Source organism: Gymnodraco acuticeps, unplaced genomic scaffold (assembly GCF_902827175.1).
Source record: "Gymnodraco acuticeps unplaced genomic scaffold, fGymAcu1.1, whole genome shotgun sequence".
Lineage (NCBI taxonomy): Eukaryota > Metazoa > Chordata > Actinopteri > Perciformes > Bathydraconidae > Gymnodraco > Gymnodraco acuticeps.
In genome coordinates, this window is record NW_022990966.1 from 753,208 (window position 1) to 773,042 (window position 19,835).

At 40.7% G+C, this 19,835-nt stretch overlaps 1 protein-coding gene across 2 annotated transcripts; it reads left to right on the forward strand.

Moving 5' to 3' along the window:
• Nucleotides 1-1,536: 1,536 nt before the first annotated feature.
• Nucleotides 1,537-18,969, forward strand: tmem62 (transmembrane protein 62). Of its 2 annotated transcripts, none has more exons than XM_034235374.1 (13): nucleotides 1,537-2,128; nucleotides 3,377-3,488; nucleotides 9,178-9,315; nucleotides 9,789-9,834; nucleotides 10,321-10,462; nucleotides 10,848-10,972; nucleotides 11,463-11,585; nucleotides 12,364-12,519; nucleotides 14,191-14,350; nucleotides 14,513-14,711; nucleotides 15,343-15,438; nucleotides 15,622-15,740; nucleotides 16,283-18,969. In XM_034235374.1, the coding sequence occupies exons 1-13, from the start codon at nucleotides 1,928-1,930 to the stop codon at nucleotides 16,601-16,603; spliced, it is 1,938 nt and encodes a 645-aa protein (XP_034091265.1). In that variant the 5' UTR covers nucleotides 1,537-1,927; the 3' UTR covers nucleotides 16,604-18,969. The 2 variants fall into 2 exon arrangements, with proteins under 2 accessions (XP_034091265.1, XP_034091266.1); XM_034235375.1 differs by having other exon boundaries at nucleotides 1,538-2,096.
• The last annotated feature ends 866 nt before the right edge of the window (nucleotides 18,970-19,835 follow it).

Sequence of the window (19,835 nt, forward strand, 5' to 3'; positions counted from 1 at the left end):
TTATTTTATTTTCCAATACAATTAAAAATAATTCCTTTCCTTATTGATGTTTTTGCACTTACAGCAGACGTCATTTAACACAGCTGTTTTAATAGATACAACTATTTAACCATTTGTATATAGGTTTTCAAACCTGGTTCAGCTTTGTTTTGCAAAGTTTACAAACTAGTAACATGTAACCAATCTCACCACTTTCCATTAGCATCAATATATTGACATTACAGGAAATTGATTTGAACCCCTCCCAAAGGTTGGATTATATTATCATTCCCATAACTCCTCGAAATTGCAATTGCAGGAAGAAACAAGGGGGAGGAAAACATTATTACTCACATGAGGGTATAGTGATACAGATCTCAAGCACTCATTATATGAAATTATACTGGTAAATGCACCCACTGTTGCAAAGCAGAAACAGTCAAACACATACTGCTCCAGAGACTATCACCTCTCAAAAGAAATCATATAGTCAATAGGGAAAGCCTGCATAACCTTTCATTGTGAGGTCTCCAAGGCAGGCCGCACATATTGTGACATTATTTCGTTTTTAAAATAAACACATTTAGTTGTTATCGACCTTCAACTAAGTACATATACTGTACTGTACTTATGTAGTATTTTGAGGTACTTTACTGGAGTATGTCCATGTTATGTTACTTACTGTATACTTCTACTCCCCTACACTGCATAATAAGTACTTTTACTTTTGTTACTTTAAGTATATTTAGATGCCAATACTTTTGAACTTTTACTTGAGTAACATTTGCAATGCAGGACTTTTGTATCAGAGTATTCCTACACTTTCTACTTTTAGTTAAGTACAAGACCTGAACACTTCTCCCACCACTGCTCCTGGGGAAACAAAGGCAGCAAATAGTGGGACATTATTCAGTTTTTAAAAGTATAGTTGATGAAATGTAAAGTTTGTATTCCTGCATAGTGTTTTGTTGTATTTATAGCAGGGGTGTCCAAACTACATTTTGAATCGGCCCTCAGCGAATTAAAAAAGTAGGCCTACAATGGAATATGGCCCACAAATGAAACTTGTGATTGTCTTATATTGTACTTCTTAACTATAAATGTAAATATATATTACCCAGTAGTATTCATGTGTTAATAAGACCACTTTTCCAATAAATTCAGTCAATTAAAGTTGGAAACATTTTCTAACATATAAGAAAAAAAGCCCAATGACTTATTTACATAACAAGCTTGAAATACACCCTTCCTATTTCTCCTTATTATAATCAATCTGAGGCTTCTGTTTTAATGGACGAGCTGCCAACACTCACATGCATAATTTACCTACATTTGATTGATTTTGCTAATTTATAACTGAACTTATGAGTGGCCCAGCCCTTCGTATATTTTTCTGTATGTGGCCCTCGGTGAAAAAAGTTTGGACACCTCTGATTTATAGTCTATGGTTTTGTTGTACGCTCAACACCAGTTGGTGGCGTTATAGCACTTTCAGACTGATTTGCCAACTGTTAATAAACACCAAAGAAGAAAAAACCGGTTGGTTACGGTTCCCAGAAAACGTTGTCAGAGTGGGAGCTCTATATCCTCATTTTTCTCTCAGAGTGGGTGCTCTTCCTGCCAACATTCAGTTGGTGACGTTTTCACATCCACGGGTCTGTCTGTCGGCAGCTGGTAGGCAGCTAGCAGTCAGCTAACCCGCTTCCTCCTCCTCCTCCTCCTCCTCCTCCTCCTCCAGCTGAGCGGAGAGCCGTGGATAAACCCCCCCGCACCTCCATGCATCTCCCGGGGCCGCGATGGCAGCGACAGAGACGGTCTGACATCGTAGCTATGTAGCTAAATGCCTCACAGTATCCGTAGTTAATGTTAGCCTGGTGATTCGTGTAGCTGTTTCCCACCAGTAGCTAGCTGTATTTCTGCCCGGGACAGACGGCCTCTCTCCAGGAGGATGCTGAAGCTGTTCGCCGCGCTGGTGGTTCTCGGGCTGGCCATGGCGTGCATCACCTCCTGGATGCTGGACAGCTACGACACGGCATGGCACCCGAAGCGGAGCATCCAGCACCCGACTGCCGGGGATGGAGAGGAACATCCCGGGAGCTCTCCACCATTTCCCGACGGCGAGTTGAGCAATATTTTCTGGTTTATACAGGTGGGATTTATTCTGTGTCTCGCTAACGAGCTTTATTTAGTCGTTGGTCATTTACCATACAATGAATTAAAGCCTCCCAATTCAGCCATATATCTGTTCCGTGATGTAAAGTAACTAAGTACGTGTACTCAAGTACTTTACTTAACAATGTTCAGAGACTTGTACTTGACTTGCTACTTTGTACTTCTACTCCAATACAGTTGAGAGTTTAATCATATTTGTACTTCACTACATTTATTTATTATTTACTTTGCAGATTTGGATTAATGGTATGAAATATAATCAACCCTTCAAATAAGACCTTAGTTACACCAAGAGTACATTTCCAAAGCTATCCTGCAGTACACAAAATCATTAAAAGTAGCACCTTTTATGTGCTTTGATAAACCCCTTAATGCTTCAATAATTTCCAAACCTATGATGTGTATTATTTTTGAACTGGGCCAATCTGCATACTTTTACTTGAGTAACATTTTGAATACAGGACATTAAGTTGTAACTGGTACTTCTTCTTTTAGTGAAGTACATGATCTGAGAACTTCTTCAACCTGTTGGTCATTTACCATAAATGGAGTTAAATCCCCTTACAATTCAACCATATCTCCTGTTTTTAATATTATAGTCTTACTTGTCTAACACCTGGCTTCCTTTGGCTCAGCAGTGTTGTCATAGGAAGCTAGCTGTGGTAGGTCACACTCTGAACCCTCTCTGAATGATTGACAGAAAGAGGTCACTGACCACAGAAGTGTGTCTTTGTCAGGTTAAAAATGTGCTTCAGCAACACAGTAAGTTGTAGTCAAATGTCACCTTTTGTGTTTTACTTGAGTTAAAAATAGCAATCATACAGGGGTACAAAAATATCCAAGTAACAGTCATTCAATATCTTTAATAACTAAAAGAACAATTGTTACATTGCCCATTGGTACATTTTCAATGTGTTCATTATGTAAAGTGGCCCATTTGTGAATTTGTCTGTCAATTAGTAGAAGGGCTACAACAACTACATATTTATATAATTGGTAAATCTGCAGCGTATTTTTTTAAATTAATTGATCAATCCTTATTTTTTCTTTAACATTTCGGAAAATGAAATAGACTTTAAGAATGTCCATCCCTGTTAGTTAAGTCCAAGGTGTTGTCTTTTAATGTCTTGTTTTGTCAGTCACAAAGCAAAAGATTCAGTTTCAGCTTAATATCAAATAACATACAGATTCTCATTATATTGTCGTGTTTTTTGTCTGGTTCAAGGTTTCCGACATTCACATAAGCAGATTTCACGACCCAAGACGCATTCCTGACTTTGAAAAGTTCTGCACTGAAACAATTGAAGTGATCAAGCCTGATCTAGTGCTCGCAACAGGTACAGTAATCACTCCATTTTAAACGATGCTAGTTTGAGACTATAGAGTGCCACAGTGACGCGTCCTAAAACCCGGAAGTAAACTCCTTCCGGTTCCTTAGACAAAAAAGTAATGCAATTTCTCCATAGGATTTTGGAAAATAGCTGGAAATAAGGTCTGTGGTTGACACACATTTAAGAGATGGATCACGTTTTGTTCAGCCGGAGAACGTCCACATGACATGTCTACTTTTATAATTTTCGAATCATAAATCTAGTCGCCAGGAGCAAAATGCTAACGTTATGCTATAAAGGAACTACAGCAGGGTCGCTGCTTCAACGTCACGCCAACTTAAGATCCATATTCAAACATACAGATTCTAAATGGTAAAAGTTGAAGTGTTTGTTTGAACAGTTAGCAGGAGGCAGGTACTTGCTTTCAAGCAGAACACGGGGGCAAACAAATTTAGCGGGAGTTAGGGCTGCACGGTATTGAAAAAAACTGACATCGCGATTCCCCCCCCCCCCCCTGCGGTATTTATTGCGGTTTTTTTTAACCTGTTAAGCCCCAAAGTCCCAGCGGGTACTTTAAAAAAATGTTTCACGACAGTGTCTCAGGGAATCGTAATATTTAAGAACCTATTAATGTGTTATACCAGATTAACGGAAATAATCTCAGCTAACTGACAATACAAACCATTTTTACCAAAACAAAACACAAGTCTCATAAGAAGCATCTAAATGACCCCTGAGGGGAAAATGCTAACGCACTTTGGCACAGAACTCAAGATAAAAGTACCCTTATTATTACTTATCGTAGCTGCACTTACAAGATATCCGATTAAAGCTGAGGTTCCACAGATTATTTAGGTATATAATATCATCACTGAGTGATCTGAACTCGGACAGGGGAAGCAAACACAGACATCACAACACGTACCTTTACGTAGCTTCTAGGGGAGATGTCTCACCGTAGCTGTCAATCTGATCAAAAGACGTGTTCAATGGCATTAAAACGAGAAAGAAAAAACGCGGCTGAATCGGTTAATCCATAGGTTTTTAACGTCTCTGTATAAAAAAATTATTTAATTTATAATCCATAATTCCATTTTTATGTAAATATCGCAGAGCAAAAGTTAGCTGCTAATGGTACACACACCAACACATGAACAAATAAGGAGTGAGAGTGACGCGTAGCCAAAACCGGAAGCTGGCTACCATTAGCAGCTAACTTTTGTGCTCCGATTTTTACATAAAAATGGAATTATGGATTATAAACAGGGGTGCACATAACTTTTTTGCCCTGGTTCTCAAAGGAGCACCTGGAGATGTTGCTTGGTGCTCATCCTTAAAATGAAATAAACCGTAACTTTTGAGGGGGTCTTGACTTTATTTGCCAGACACACGGCACTGAACACACGTGCAGAGGTGAACACAGAACACACATGCAGAGGGTGAACACAGAACACACATGCAGAGGTGAACACAAGACAACATTAGCACGACCAGTAATCCTACAAGCTGTCATCACTACCCTCCTGACTGTTCTCCTCACTGTCTTCCTCTCTGTCAGACATGGTAGCTGATGATGTAGGCCTACTACTTTCTCTCTGGTTGAGTCTGCGATTAGCTGCTTGCATCCACAAGTCAACAGCTAGTTTTGGGTCGAAAGTCTCTGTTGTCATCTTAGACAAGTGGATGTAATCAAATAAGTATGTGAACATAACCAATAGCCTACCATAGCCAATAACAAATTAATGTAACTTATTTTATTTGTGTTGTTCATTCAAATCTTATTTTACCTTAACATTTATTTATGTATACATTTTTTTTGTATCTCTCCAGTTTTAAAGGATATTTTTGGTTACTGTCCTATAGTATACATTGGAATGATTTAAAACCTGTTTATCCCAATAATTACAAAGGAGTGCCTTGGAAATATGTGTTTACATAAATTGTGACCAAACCGTTTGAACTTAGACTTATGGCGCGTTTCCACTGCAGCGGGTAGCCCCGTTTAAGCGTCCTTAACCGTCCTCAAGCGGCCAGGCCGGTTTTTGGTGGCGTTTCCATATAGCCTAGTACCGGCCAGCGGGTACTTTTTCCCTCTTTTTCCGGCCTCATAAAATCGTGGTTCTATCAGACCAGGGCCAGGGCTGAACTAGTGACGTCAACACTCTCGACTGCTGATTGGTCAGAGAGAATCGTCACAAGATTGCGCGCGAGTTCATCCCTAGCGTCGCATATATATCTAGAAGCAAGCTTGCAGCATTTTTATACACAGCATTTTGTAAACGGAGGAGCTACAAAAATGGCTACTTCTAAGAAAAGCACATCGTGGTCGACCGAGGAGGTGACGACGTTCCTACATCTCATTGGGGATGATCAAATCCAGCGGGAGCTCGACGGAACAACTCGAAATGTGAACAAAAACAAAGCCGATCGCCCCGCCTACACTGCGTTGCTACCCCAGGTCCTAAACTGTAATGGAAATGCGCCACGGCCTGGGCCGGCCAGCGAGGCAGCCCGAGGCCAGAGCGAGGACGCTTAGGGACGCTTAAACGGGGCTACCCCGCTGCAGTGGAAATGCGCCATAAGAGTCCTTTACCTCACTGAGCTGTAGTTAACTTATCAGCCTCTCAGTCTGACTGGAGAGGACTCTCCCTCCACATTATTGTAGAAACATCTTCTTCTTATCTCCGTTAGAGCAGCTAGCACGGCACCAGATTATAATAACAACAGCGCTGGTACCACCCTCCCTCTCTCCCTCGCTCACTCGCTTTTTGTCTGTGAGCTGCGGGCGCCAGATAAGCCAACATCCCCCATTTTCATCACTTACAGCGCCCATCGTACAGGGCAAATGAAAGGTGGAACCGGGGTGAAAAGGGTGTTACATTTACTTCATTGTGAATATTGTTACATCAAGGCCGAAAATTAGGATGAGCACCAACGGTCAAAAAAAAATGTTCTCTCCCAGAACTGCCAGCGCAGCACCTCCCCAGATCTGGCGCCCTAGGCGAACATCTAGCCAGAGCTACGGGCCGGCCCTGAGTTCATATCATGGTTCATATGCAACTCGCAAATATCTTTCTCTCTCTCTCATCTCTCCTCTCTCCTCTATTTTCTCTTTTCTCTTCTCTCTCTCCCTCTCAATGTTGGTACGCAAATGCGCTTTGTTTCAAATGACCCGGTGCTCTTTTTTTGGCGGAGGTGCGCATGCGCACCAGTTATGTGCAGCCCCGATTATAAACAATTGCTTCAAAGCCACAGATACATTATCAACCTATGGATCAACCGATTCAGCCGCGTTTTTTCTTTCTCGTTTTAATGCCATTGAACACGTCTTTTGATCAGATTGACAGCTACGGTGAGACGATCTCCCGTAAAAGCTCCGTAAAAGGTACGTATTGTGATGTCTGTGTTTGCTTCCCCTGTTGCGAGATCGGATCGCTTAGATACTATACTTAAATAATATGTGGAGTCTCAGCTTTAATCGGATATATTGTATGTGCAGTTTCGATAAGTAATAAGGGTATCTTTATTTTGAATTCTGTGCTAAAGTGCGTTATAACTACGGGGGTCCCTCAGGGCTCTGTTCTTGGTCCCCTCCTCTTCTCCCTGTACACAAACTCGCTCGGATCAGTCATTAGCCCGCATGGTTTTTCTTACCACTGCTACGCTGATGACACCCAATTAATTCTGTCCTTTCCCCGCTCAGAGACCCAGGTCGTTGCACGCATCTCTGCTTGTCTAGCTGACATCTCTCAGTGGATGTCTGCTCACCACCTCAAGCTCAACCTTGACAAGACTGAGCTGCTCTTCCTCCCGGGAAAAGATTGTCCCACTCTTGACCTAACAATCAACATCGGCACCTCAGTTGTTTCCCCGACTCAGACTGCAAGGAATCTGGGTGTGACCCTAGATAACAACCTGTCCTTCACTGCAAACATTGCTGCTACAACCCGTTGCTGCAGATACACGCTTTACAACATCAGGAAGATACGTCCCCAGCTGACTCAGAAAGCGACTCGGGTTCTGGTCCAGGCTCTCGTCATCTCACGCCTAGACTACTGCAACTCCCTCCTGGCTGGTCTACCTGCATGTGCCATCCGACCTCTGCAGCTCATCCAGAATGCAGCGGCTCGTCTGGTCTTCAACCTTCCTAAATTCTCCCACACCACTCCGCTCCTCGGCTCCCTTCACTGGCTTCCGGTAACTGCTAGAATCCACTTCAAGACACTGGTACTTGCTTACCAATGCTGCGAATGGATCTGGCCCTTCCTACATCCAGGACATGGTTAAAACCGTACACCCCAGCGCGTGCACTACGCTCTGCATCAGCCAAACGACTCGTTGCGCCCTCGCTGCGAGGGGGACCCAAGTTCCCATCGGCGAAAACACGTGGGTTTGCTGTCCTGGCTCCAAGATGGTGGAATGAGCTCCCCATTGACATCAGGACGGCAGATAGCTTGCACATCTTCCGGCGCAAACTGAAAACTCATCTCTTTCGACTCCACTTCGAGCGTTAGAACTATTAACGAAGCACTTTTATACTAATAAAGGACTGGCTTACCTAAAGCCAGTTGAGTAGCACTTGAAATGTTTGGCTCTATGAAACCTGATGTACTTATATGATTCTGTTTTCTTCAAGGTTGTGTCTTCCTGGTCGAATGTACTTATTGTAAGTCGCTTTGGATAAAAGCGTCAGCCAAATGCAATGTAATGTAATGTTATAAAACCGCACGTCCCTGCGGTGTGAATACCGCGCATGCGCATACCGCGGTTATCGCCATGACACGGTATATCGTTCAGCCCTAGCGGGAGTGTTTACGTGTTCGGTGTAATGACGTAAAACGGCCTGGACAACTTCTGTAGTCCTATTCAGCCACATGTTAACAACCATCGTTTTTCAGACACGTAAACTCGTCAAAAATCACCAGTGGGGTCACTGCTGATGTATTTAATGTCGTAGAACAAAACGTGATCCGTCTCTTCAATGTGTCTCAACCACAGACCTTATTTCCAGCTATTTTCCAAAACCCTATGGAGAAATCCCATTGCTTTTTGTCGAAGGAACCGGAAGTGGTAAAAATGCTAACTTACTTCCGGGTTTTAGGATGCGTCACTGTGGCACTCTATAAACAGTACAATTAAGAAGGAAAAGGGGATGAATATTTTTACTTCTCCTCTTTGCCAATAATTATGAGACAACCGATAGTTTCACATTTCAGTATTTTAATTATAGTGTTATTGAACTTTAGTTTATGAACACCTGAGGTTACAAAGGGCTAAGATGTAGTGATCAAAGATGGATGAATTCATATTCTATAGCTCTGACCTAACTGGAAACACTACTTAAACACACAAAAAACGGTTCAGACTCTTTAAATAACATTTATTATTTCTAGTTTGGTACATCAGAAAATTCAACTCCTCTATTGGACACTTCTCCTTGACACTCATCCATTTTTCTCCATGATAAAGATTTCCTCCTCTGATTTCAAACCAACAATAAAGATGTAGATGTATTCATAGTACACATATTTGGTATGGCACCTTCCCTTTCCAGCTGATTTTTATTCATTGTGAATCATCTCATACACATTGAAACAGAGAGTACCCTTCCAACTTCAATCAAAGTAGCTTGGAAAGTGTTTTAATGAAGCAGCAGCCATGTTGTTTCTCTCATGTATCTTCTTCGCTCTCACAGGGGATTTGACAGATGCTAAAACGGAGAGTAAGGTGGGTTCACTCCAGCACGAGGTGGAGTGGCAGGCCTACCACAACATCCTGAAGAGGTCTCGTGTGATGGAGCGCACGAGGTGGATAGACATCCGAGGAAATCATGGTGATTAACCGCAGCACTTTCTTCATCTTTTAATGTTCTCTGCAAACTCACTGGTGCCATGGAAACATCCCAGAGTACAATTAAGATTTTCTGAAGAATCCATTAACTGCGGTGGTCATGCTACCCCTCCTCTTCACTGCCTCTTTCCCCTCTTTTATTGGATCGCAAGCTATTAGATCGGAAAGAAAATATCTTAACTTTGTAGATTTTGAAAGAAAAGAAAGCTAGTTATTGGATCTGAAGTTTCTGTGACCACCAAATCTCCTCTTATTGATCGCAGTGGTAGATATGTGTCCTGTTATTGTGTCTGTTAGTGGGTTCTATGTTTATCCAGTTTGATATCAAATGAGGAAATCAGAATCATAGACTTTCTTCATTAGACATGCTGGTGTTTAGCAAGCAAATTATGAAATGGTTGTCTTTTATAGCTTACATTTTGTTAAACCTCACCATCATTTCATTTCTTCTGACAGATGCCTTCAATATAATGTCATTGGACAGCGTCAACAATTATTACCGGTCAGTATGATACACAGTAAACACCTGATTTATATACTGTTACAGTCTACTCCTCCATGTCCTATATTAGCGAGCTAAATGTGAAGTCGATCAGAGAGCGTAGTAACTTCAATGCCTCTGAAACCGGAGTAGTTGCAGTTGCAGACCCATTTTTGACAATAATGCGAGCTGTCTGAGTTTCCTGAGGACTGAAATAGAAGCACACTCGGCAGAAAGAGACACTGACTCTCCTTTCTTCTGACACAAATTATGTTTTATGTGACATTGGCTGCTTCTGTTAATGCTGATTTATCTTGTATCTCCTTAATATTCCTAATGTTGTGGCCATCCTCTGCCAGACAAAGAAGCCTAATTCTGTGCAAGCCTAATTTATTTATTTAATATAAAAATGCATCAAATGATCTCTCAGCACTCTGTGGAAGCTGCTGGCTCATCCCAAACCACCCTTGTTGCTCTAATAGACTTTCTTTTCCCAATGTTCTCTAGGAAGTACTCTGCTAATCAGAAAATAGGCTCATTCCACTATGTTCACAAAACTCCCTTCGGCAACTACTCCTTTGTCTGTGCGGACGCCACTCTGACTCCGGGACCCAAGAGGCCGTACAATTTCTTTGGTATTCTTAACCAGGTACAACTCCAGTGCACAATCTGTTGAATATAAACATTGGCTGAATATTTTCTAAACTTTAGAAGACAGAGAACCTTTGAATACTTAAAACAACCGTTCTGTTATTACCCATTAGAGGATTAGTGGAGGCTTAAAGGATTTAAGGTCATAATCCTCTATAGGGAACTGTGGCCATTAAAAAGTAAATGGAAAATAAAATGTTTCAAAATTAGAAGGTTGTACTAAATGACACAATGTACAATATTCACTTACTAAAAATTATAATAAACAGTGCCTTATGTGTCTTTATAAAAGGAACAAATCCAGCACTTGTACAGTATACTGCAGATAATACATGTAAAGTAATATATAGTTATTCTAATGTATTTCTCTCAATCTATGAAAGACTCAAATGGACCTGCTGGACACGTTCAGAGCTGAGAGTCTGAAGAGCAACCAGTCGATCTGGTTTGGCCACTACACCACCTCAACTGTCGTTTCCCCGTCTCCAGGAATCAGAGACTTGATGAGGTATTAGTGCCGAACCAGCTACATTCCTTACAAGTGCATTGTCCCATTGTCTGCCGACAGGTTTGAGTTAACACACAAGCTTAGAACTATGAAGCTAAAGGTGAGCAGTGTTTGACTTGCAACTGGTTCACTCCATTAAATCCCCCCCCCCTTATCACCTGAATCTCCTCCTAGAGCACCATTGTGTTCTTTTTAACCAAATGTCTCTCAGAGGGCGTGGGGAGGGGCTCCTTATTTTCATCTAAAGTAACAGACAGAGAATCAGCACTTTGGAAACAGGGCTGAAACAGAGGGGATTATGGGTAATGCTGCAAAGATCTGTTTGGTGTTTGGAGCCAAACACTTCAGAGACATGTTTTGTATATATCTGAGAGTTATAATATATTGATGAAAAACAGTATAATAGGAGACCTTTAAAATATTTACAGCAGTAGTTGGCGTATTATGACAATGTTACTTATATTCTTACATGTGGGATCCTTGTGTTTAGATCTGCAGTAGCGTATCTGTGTGGCCACCTGCACACGCTGGGCGGCCTGATGCCCGTCCTCCACAGCCGACACCCCACAGGCACCCTGGAGCTGGAGCTGGGTGACTGGATGGACAACCGCAGGTACGAAAGAAAACAACAAGTTATTATTTTACCATCTTGTTTGTTTGTTCACCATGTAAAGCGGCCTTGGGTCCCTTGAAAGGTGCTATACATATGTAATCTATTATTATTATTAAAAGGTCTTGAATTAATTGGACAAAAGTCTAAAATATTTTCATCTCCCTGTTGTGGTAGTCATATTGGTCAAACGATTTCCTATTTGAACGCAGGTCGTCATCATATGCCTATTAAATAATAAAACAACAGTGGATTATGCTAAAAGTTGTTAAATCAATGTTTATTGAGTTTCAGTAGGAAACTATAATAGCTGTTACAAACACTTTACTTAATTTAAATTATAATTTTAGATTTCAATGTTTATTTAGTTTATTTATATAGCCCAATATCACAAATGTTACATTTGTCTCAGTGGTCTTCACAGTGTGTACAGAATATCAGTATGACAATACGACACCCTCTGTCCTTAGACCCTCTGTCCTTAGACCCTCACATCGTACAAGGAAAAACTTCCGGAGAAAACCCACAGTATTATATTATATTATATTATTAGTATTATAGATTTTAGACTTTGTATTTCATTGAATGCAATATATCCTTTTAATTATTGTTTTACTTGTGGGAAATACTGAAAAATTGTGTCTAAATAATTCAAGGCCATATCGGCCCTGGTAGTCCCTTGTATTGTCATATTGTGAGTATGTATTAAATTGCACTTTGAGTAAATTAAAAAGGTCTTGAACTTGAACCCTGCACTAACCCGTCTCACGCCTGTCTCCAGGTACAGGGTTCTGGCCTTTGACAACGACCTGCTAAGTTTCTCCGACCTGAAGTTTGAGCAGTGGCCAGCCGTGCTCATCACAAACCCCAAGGACGCTCAGTACCTGCACCCCGGACTGGAGCCGCTGGGCCGAATACGGAGATCAACGCACATCAGGTGTTTGTTCTGTGTGTGATCACTGTTTGCTGAGCCATAAACCCCTCCCTGGCCTCTCACGTACTACACAAGTGTACACAACACACATGTTTACTGAGCACCTGCCACTTACACCTATAGACCCATGCTGTGGAGATTCAAGATTCAAGGCTTTTATTGTCATTCGTACATAGCTACAGTGTAGTTATGCAGATGAACATCTTAGGTCCCAGGCAGTGCAACACAATAAAACAGATAAAATAGTGCAAGTTAATACAATAAAATAGAATAGAAGTAGTGCCATAAGAGTATACAAGTGATACCAGGGGCTCCGCTGGGTCTTAAAAAGTATTAAAAGTTGATAAATCAATTTAGCGAAAATGAAGGCTATTAAAAAGTATTAAAGGACATTTTCCAAGGTATTACATTTTGTAGCTTGTTTTCAATAAGTATATAAATGGTCCAAAGAGGTTGTATTCTACAGTCTGCCTGAATGTAATCATTGCGTAGGTGTGTAGTGTGATTCTGTGTAGTTTATTTATGGCATCCCGTTGGATTTGACGTCATCTGAACAGGACATCGCACGCTCACTGCTTGATAGTGCGAAGGTCCGTTTACGCCGGTTGTTAAACAACATCGTTATGGGGAAATGCAAGTTAGCGTCCAAATGGTTGGAAGATAAGGAGGAAGGACAATCAATACTGTATATAGTCAATGTGAGGTAAAGTGTGTCGCCAATGTCACCGGTTAGAACTCAAAAGTGGCGATGAGGTCTTAAAATGTGTGGAAAGGGTCTTAAAAGGGTCTTGAAAAAGGTCTTAAAGGTCTTACATGTGACTTCAGGATTCCTGCATATACCCTGGATACATAATTTGTAAGTTACAAACAGGTGAATGTTATGGATGTACTTAGTTCAGGTGTTTAACAGTCTTATGGCCTGTGGAATAAAACTGTCCCAAAGTCTGGTGGTTTTAGTCCGGATGCTGAAATAATAGATTTAGTGTTTTTTAACCCCGAACCCTTTTTTGCCATGTTTTTACCACCACCTGAGTAATGGGAACAACTATTGTTGAAATTGGGCCAGTATGGAGTGAGAGTGCTGCAGCTGCAGAACAAGCTGCTTGTTTTTGCCCCCGACACTCTGATTTATTTCCTGGACTTTATTCAATTATCGTTGTCCCCATTCGTCACTATAAAGATTTGGGTTAGATCCTCTTTTAAAGGACTAGTTGAAATTGAGAGACAAGAGGCAATTCTTTCAACTTATTCTTTATTAGTTATTTTCTCACATCCAATAGTACTCCAACAGTTTCTTTAACAAGGGGTCACAACATGTTTAATGTCTCAAATCCTAAAAATTAAACATGAGAATATGAAAAACAAAATGTGTAGAAATCAAATCAATAATGACACTGAGAACGTAAATGACAAGAGGCAATTCTAAACGTTTTGTCTATTTCTTATGAACCACTGCACTTATTTCAATGGATTTGTTGTTATAAAGATACAAATATTTATACCCTGTATGTCTCAATTATTTCATAAACTATAGTCAAATATTCACCTGGAAATCAGCATAATATGTCCTCTTTAAGTAACACATTGCATGTTTTGCAACCTTAGCACAAGAAAGAAATGGAACTTTTTTTAAATGTTCAATATTTAACCCTTAATTGTCTTGGTTCCAAATAGGATCTTGGCTTTCTCGGAGGCCACAATCACAGCGGTGCATGTGAGCGTGGATGGGGAACCTCTGGGGGAGGGCCGCTCTGCTGGAGGTCCTCTCTATGTTCTGCTGTGGGATCCATCTCTCTACCTCACTGGAGTGCACACCATCAGAGTTAAAGTGGAGGTCAGTGGAGCTTTCATTTATCTTAAAGTGTCCAGAGACTTGATTTAATTTGACGCTTTAATTACAATATGGATCTGCTGTCTTGGCACTAAGATTTTTAACGTGCTTGTTCTTCTAGAATTAACAATATGCTTATCTTATCTTTGTGTGTGTGTGTGTCAGGACTCGGCGGGCCGGTCGTCAGTGCGGGAGCAGCACTTTACTCTGGAGGGCAACCTGACTCCTAGCTTTGGGTTCATGCAGTCCTTCATCCTCCTCACAGACCACTACATCCTGGCCCGAGCAGCCTTCATATTCGTTATCCTGCTGAATGTGGGGGTGCTGCTGGCCTTCAGGTTCCTGCCTGCTCCTTCTGGGAGAGGTGAGCTGTCACTGAATACTAGTCAAATCCTCATATTTTTGTTTGATTACAGAAAACTGAAGTTACCTGTTGTCTACGATCAGACTCTGCAGGATTTAAAATCAGATATTGGCAACATAATGTCTCAAAATGACTAGACATGTTTGATATTTTGTAAGACGTACTTTAATCTAAAATGTTTCAGACACATTTAAAACCAAGAAACATCCATCATTTTAACCAAACTATTGGGTTGTTTCATTCGATTGCCTGTTTATCCGGTTACAAGCAACATTTTTTACAATAAACTTCTGAGATGTTTATAGTTTTTAACTTTATTTTAACTGGAATAAGATTTAAGGGTTTTTCCAGTTTTTATCAGCAATTATTTTAGTTTGAAGAGGATGAGACCTGTTTCAATCATTTAGCTTCTTAGGAAAACCCAATAATCGGGAGAAGCTGACTGCAATGACAACAACAAAAAACTACTTCTATAGGACCATGCTATTCAAAACTTCACCAATCTCCGTCTCTTGTTTTTGTTTTGATTGAGAAACCCTAGCTGCAGAAATGACATATTGTGCATTTCAGTAATTATTTGAATAACAGCAATAGTTCTTTGTATATTCATATTTTTTTGTTTTGTCTACAGGATTGACCTCTCAAGCATGCATGTCTCTCCATCTGGTCAGCTCAATGGACACCTTCTACTACTCTCTGCTGCTATTCAACCTGTGTACAGCCTTAGGTGGGTCCACTGCTTTGTCTCATTCATTGTTAGTGTGCTGCTTCATAGCAAATATACACAATCTCTCTGAACTTAATACTCAAACTGACTATGAGACATTGCTCTTTAAAAATGCATGGTTTCCTGTCATTTTGCATCTGTTCCTGTATAAATACCTCCTGTGTTATTTCTGCCTCCCCCCAGGGCCATGGTTCGTAGGAGAGCTGATAGATGGCCATAGTGGTGCCTGCTTCGCCTTCGGGGTGTTTGTCGATGGGCACTTCCTGGAAGGCAGTCTCACATATGTTATTGGAGTCGTTCAAGTAAGAACTTACATTTTATATAACGCTTTTACATCTCCCTAGTGTCCGTACATAGGCAAAACCTTTAACAGATTTGCTTTGTCTATATTAATATGGGGATATATGGAGTTCAACCAGCAACTTTAATCAATGGTTTTAATCATCAAAAGGTCACATGGTTGGTTACCCCTATGTTTAAGTGTCTGCCCGTAGCGGTGAAGCCACAGAAGATGTATTACCCACTCACAAGATATTTAAAACTAAAACTCTTCTGCCATAAACATCTTTAAAATCAACTCACTTTTTGAGCAAGTCATATTCTCTCCTACTTGTGATGAGAGTTCACGGGTAAATATTTCTTCCTTTTTTAAGGGTTCTCAAGCAAAAGTGGTTGAGAGGAAAAAGGCTTCATAAACCTTTACTTATCATGGTCAACATTTGTCCCACTTGAAGCCATATGTTCATATACTGTCCTTGCCTTGCTGTATTTCTTATGAAAAAATCTGCAGTGGTTTTCAAGCTACTAATCACATCTAACCGGACTCATTTCCTCTCCCCGCCAGCTGCTTTTCTTCAACATGCCCCTCACCTGCTATCTCTGCTGGAGCCTCCACCACCGTTGCCGTGGTAACACCTTCCGATCCCACTTCCTGCGGCCGGGCTGCCGCTGGCGGACTCTGGCGTTTCACCTCCTCATGCTGCTGCTGCTCACCTGGCAGGCGCACTCTTGCTACTTCCTCTTCGAGACCTACGGCGCCGTGGCCTTCTTACTGTCTCCGGTCCGCACGTGGGCGTTTGGGCTCAGTCTGCTATTGGTCTACCACGCCTGGACATGCCCCGCCCCTCTCGCTCGTGACAACAGCAAGAGCGTCACTCCTTCTTGACAGTAATTGCACTGTTTCCACCACGATCTCTCTGGAGCCTGATATATTTTACTGTCTCTATCCACCTTGAAAGCAGCGCCTTCCTTTCTTTCTCTCCTTCTTCCAAAACCAGTACATCACTCACTATCCTGTTTATCTTGTTTACTTAATATGCATGTTATTGTTAAACACCGGTGAGCACATTTCTAGCCATATCCAAAACAATGTGTACAGTGTAAGAAAAGAAAAAAGATACGTTGGGAGTGAAATAGCCTCTTTGAGCTACGAGCGGTCCAAATTGTACTGCACTTAACAGTCAGTATATTCTGCTGTGATTCAGAGGGATCGTTTGTCATTTTTAAAGTGGGGTTGTATGAGGAACTGACCCATAAAAAGATGACAGTCATTGCGTCACCACTTTGTAGAGACAGATTACCGGCACAAAAGCTAAGCAACGTACAGCTGTGAATCGGGGACATTGGATTTCTAAAAAAAGACACTTTCATCTCTTTAGGCGTATGCTATATTCAGAATATTTTAAATGCTTTACCTTGCTGACAGAAGCCTTTCTTTTAGGTGGCTACAATATTACTTGTTCTGCTTCCCCCCATCCACAGCAGTACACTGATTTGCTTAGGTGATCATACTCCTGTCTGCTTCTCCAGATCAGAGGTGTGCCGATCACTGATTAAAACCTCCTGCAACAGCATTTCAAAAATTCAAACTATCCCTTTAGGCTGACTCATTTACTTGAGCGTTTAGCTTATTTAGGAAGTGTTGCCTTGGCCGAATGCCACCTCACCACTGCCAAAGGATGAATAAGTTAATAATAACGACTTCTTCATCTTTTATTCTTCCCGCTGAAAATCATTTTCATTCGCTAATGAAGGCTGGACGTGCCAAACCATACCTTCATTTTGTATTCTGTGAGCTTTCCTAACTCCCCATGGCTGACAGTGTTGTAGTTACAGTAAATCCGGGGGAGATGACGCAGGAAATGCAACCTAGGTCATCATAAGTTTATTCTACACATGATTACAGGAGATCAGAGGAAGGAGATTTCAAAATCAATCACATACTGTAGTTGGTCTGTGTTCAAATAGTTGATGATTTAAAGTGTTTTTAAATAAAATACCATTGCACACAACTGCCACATAAAAACATGTCAATATTCGCAGTGAATAGTTAAAAAACGTACATGCCGTTTTTCTCCAAAACGCAACAACATGCCGGCCTGACTCTTCGTGCTCCTTCAAATGTGACTACAGAAAGCAGCTGTTTGTTTCTCAGGAATGTGAGCACTTGAGCAAAAGGCTGGTCCCAGTAGTATTTCAGGACAATGTTTTTATACTACATAGTAGCTCATTGAACTAAAAACCATTTTCAACAGCCGAGATGTGTGGTGGCTTCCAAACAAAATGAATGTGTAATAGATGTGATGAAATGAGAAGAACCAGTACTATACTGTTTTAATTATTTATTCTTTCTGATTGTATTGAGTGATTTCTCTTTTTTCCCCTTCATGTTATATATCTGCACTGGAAATGGGTATTCCTTGAATTAATTGAAGTTGATTTGAGAGCTTTTTGTGTGAAAACGATGTTTGTCTGTATTGTTCTGAAACTGCACTCAATCCGTCTGTAGTAGCAGTTGTCTGAAATCCACCAGAACTAACTGATCTAAATATAAAAGACAAAGTCTTTTAATAGAAGTAATGTTCCAACACAGTTGAATCCTGGTTTTTTTTCTAAACCATACCCAGCATGAGTGCGGAGTAATTGCTCAGTCGTGTGATAAGACATGCAGTTTATTATTAGAACAGCTGCTTGACACTAAGAGTAAATGATGTGCACTCTTGAAGGAAATTGTTTGAAAACCTTTTCCCTTCTCTGCACAGACAAGTGTTATGGGAGCACTACCAAATGTATAACTCCAGTGTAGAGACGGATATTAAAAATGGATGACTTTTGTTATTGGCATAGTTAATTTCCCTAATGCTGCGCAGTACCTCTCACAAGATATATCTGTCCACAAGGAGGGAGTAGTGTGTTGCATTTGACTTCCACACCAACTAATGCATGGAACTGTTTTGTTTTCTGTTGCAGAAAAGCACCAATTGTTATACTCTGAATCTGGTTGTGATTGTTCTGTACTGTGCACTACTTTTAATTTTCACAACAACAAAAAAACCATTACTACCACTAAGTCTCTGAGAGGGCATATACTGTAAGTAATGTACCGGCGACCACTTCTTTTGCATCCCTTCCTATGTTCAAACACTGAAGTATATGAATGAAAAGACTTACTAAGGTAAGAGCCAATCACAATGTTATTTTATTAATGGTTTATAGTGCTGTGGAATAAAATGTTCATTACAGTAAATCATATATTTTGTGTTTGTTCTCTTGTCATTGTCACAGAAACAAAAGGGAGTCAATAACAATATGAAGCCCAACAATGACGAGATGAGTCAAAAAGTAACCATGACAATAAATAATACTGTTAGTTAAATAATTAGAAAGGATTGTAAAAGTTAAATAAAGGCTTCATATTTATCCTTTTAACTTAAATCAGTTTTATTACTCTTTTTTTCCTAATTCAGCTTGGTACACATTTAATCGTTTATCCATATCTAACACTTTCCATTTTCCTCAACACATGCAATTTTACTCGTGTTTATAGGATACCAAGATTTCCATTGGTATGTAGCTGAAAACATTGGTGGAAAATAAAATTACCAAGCACTAGATTTTTCCACTGGCTACATCTCTTTGTAAAACTACTTTAACCATCAAGCGCATGTCATGTTTATGATCAACCTACAGAAATCTCAAATCCATCTCACCTTCAGCAATCACTGCCTCCATTACCTGCAAGATGTCTGTCTGTCTGTCTGTCTGTCTGTCTGTCTGTCTGTCTGTCTCCCCCCCCCCCCACACTTTCTGAAAACCCATCTGAACTTGTGGACTATTATAACAGCACCCTCTCCTTCTGTCTCAATGAACTGGCCCCCACAAAAACAAAAAATGTCTCTTTCATACACTCCGCCCCCTGGTATACCCCCGAACTCCGCCAAATGAAATCAAGGAAACGTCAACTTGAACGCCAACACAAGAAAACCACACTAACAGTCCATCTTCAAATCTACAAAGACTATCTCCAGCAGTACAGTAATGCACTCAAAGCAGCCCGGTCTAATTACTACTACATTCAGTCTGGCTCCAGCAACCCCAAGCGTCTGTTCTCCACCATC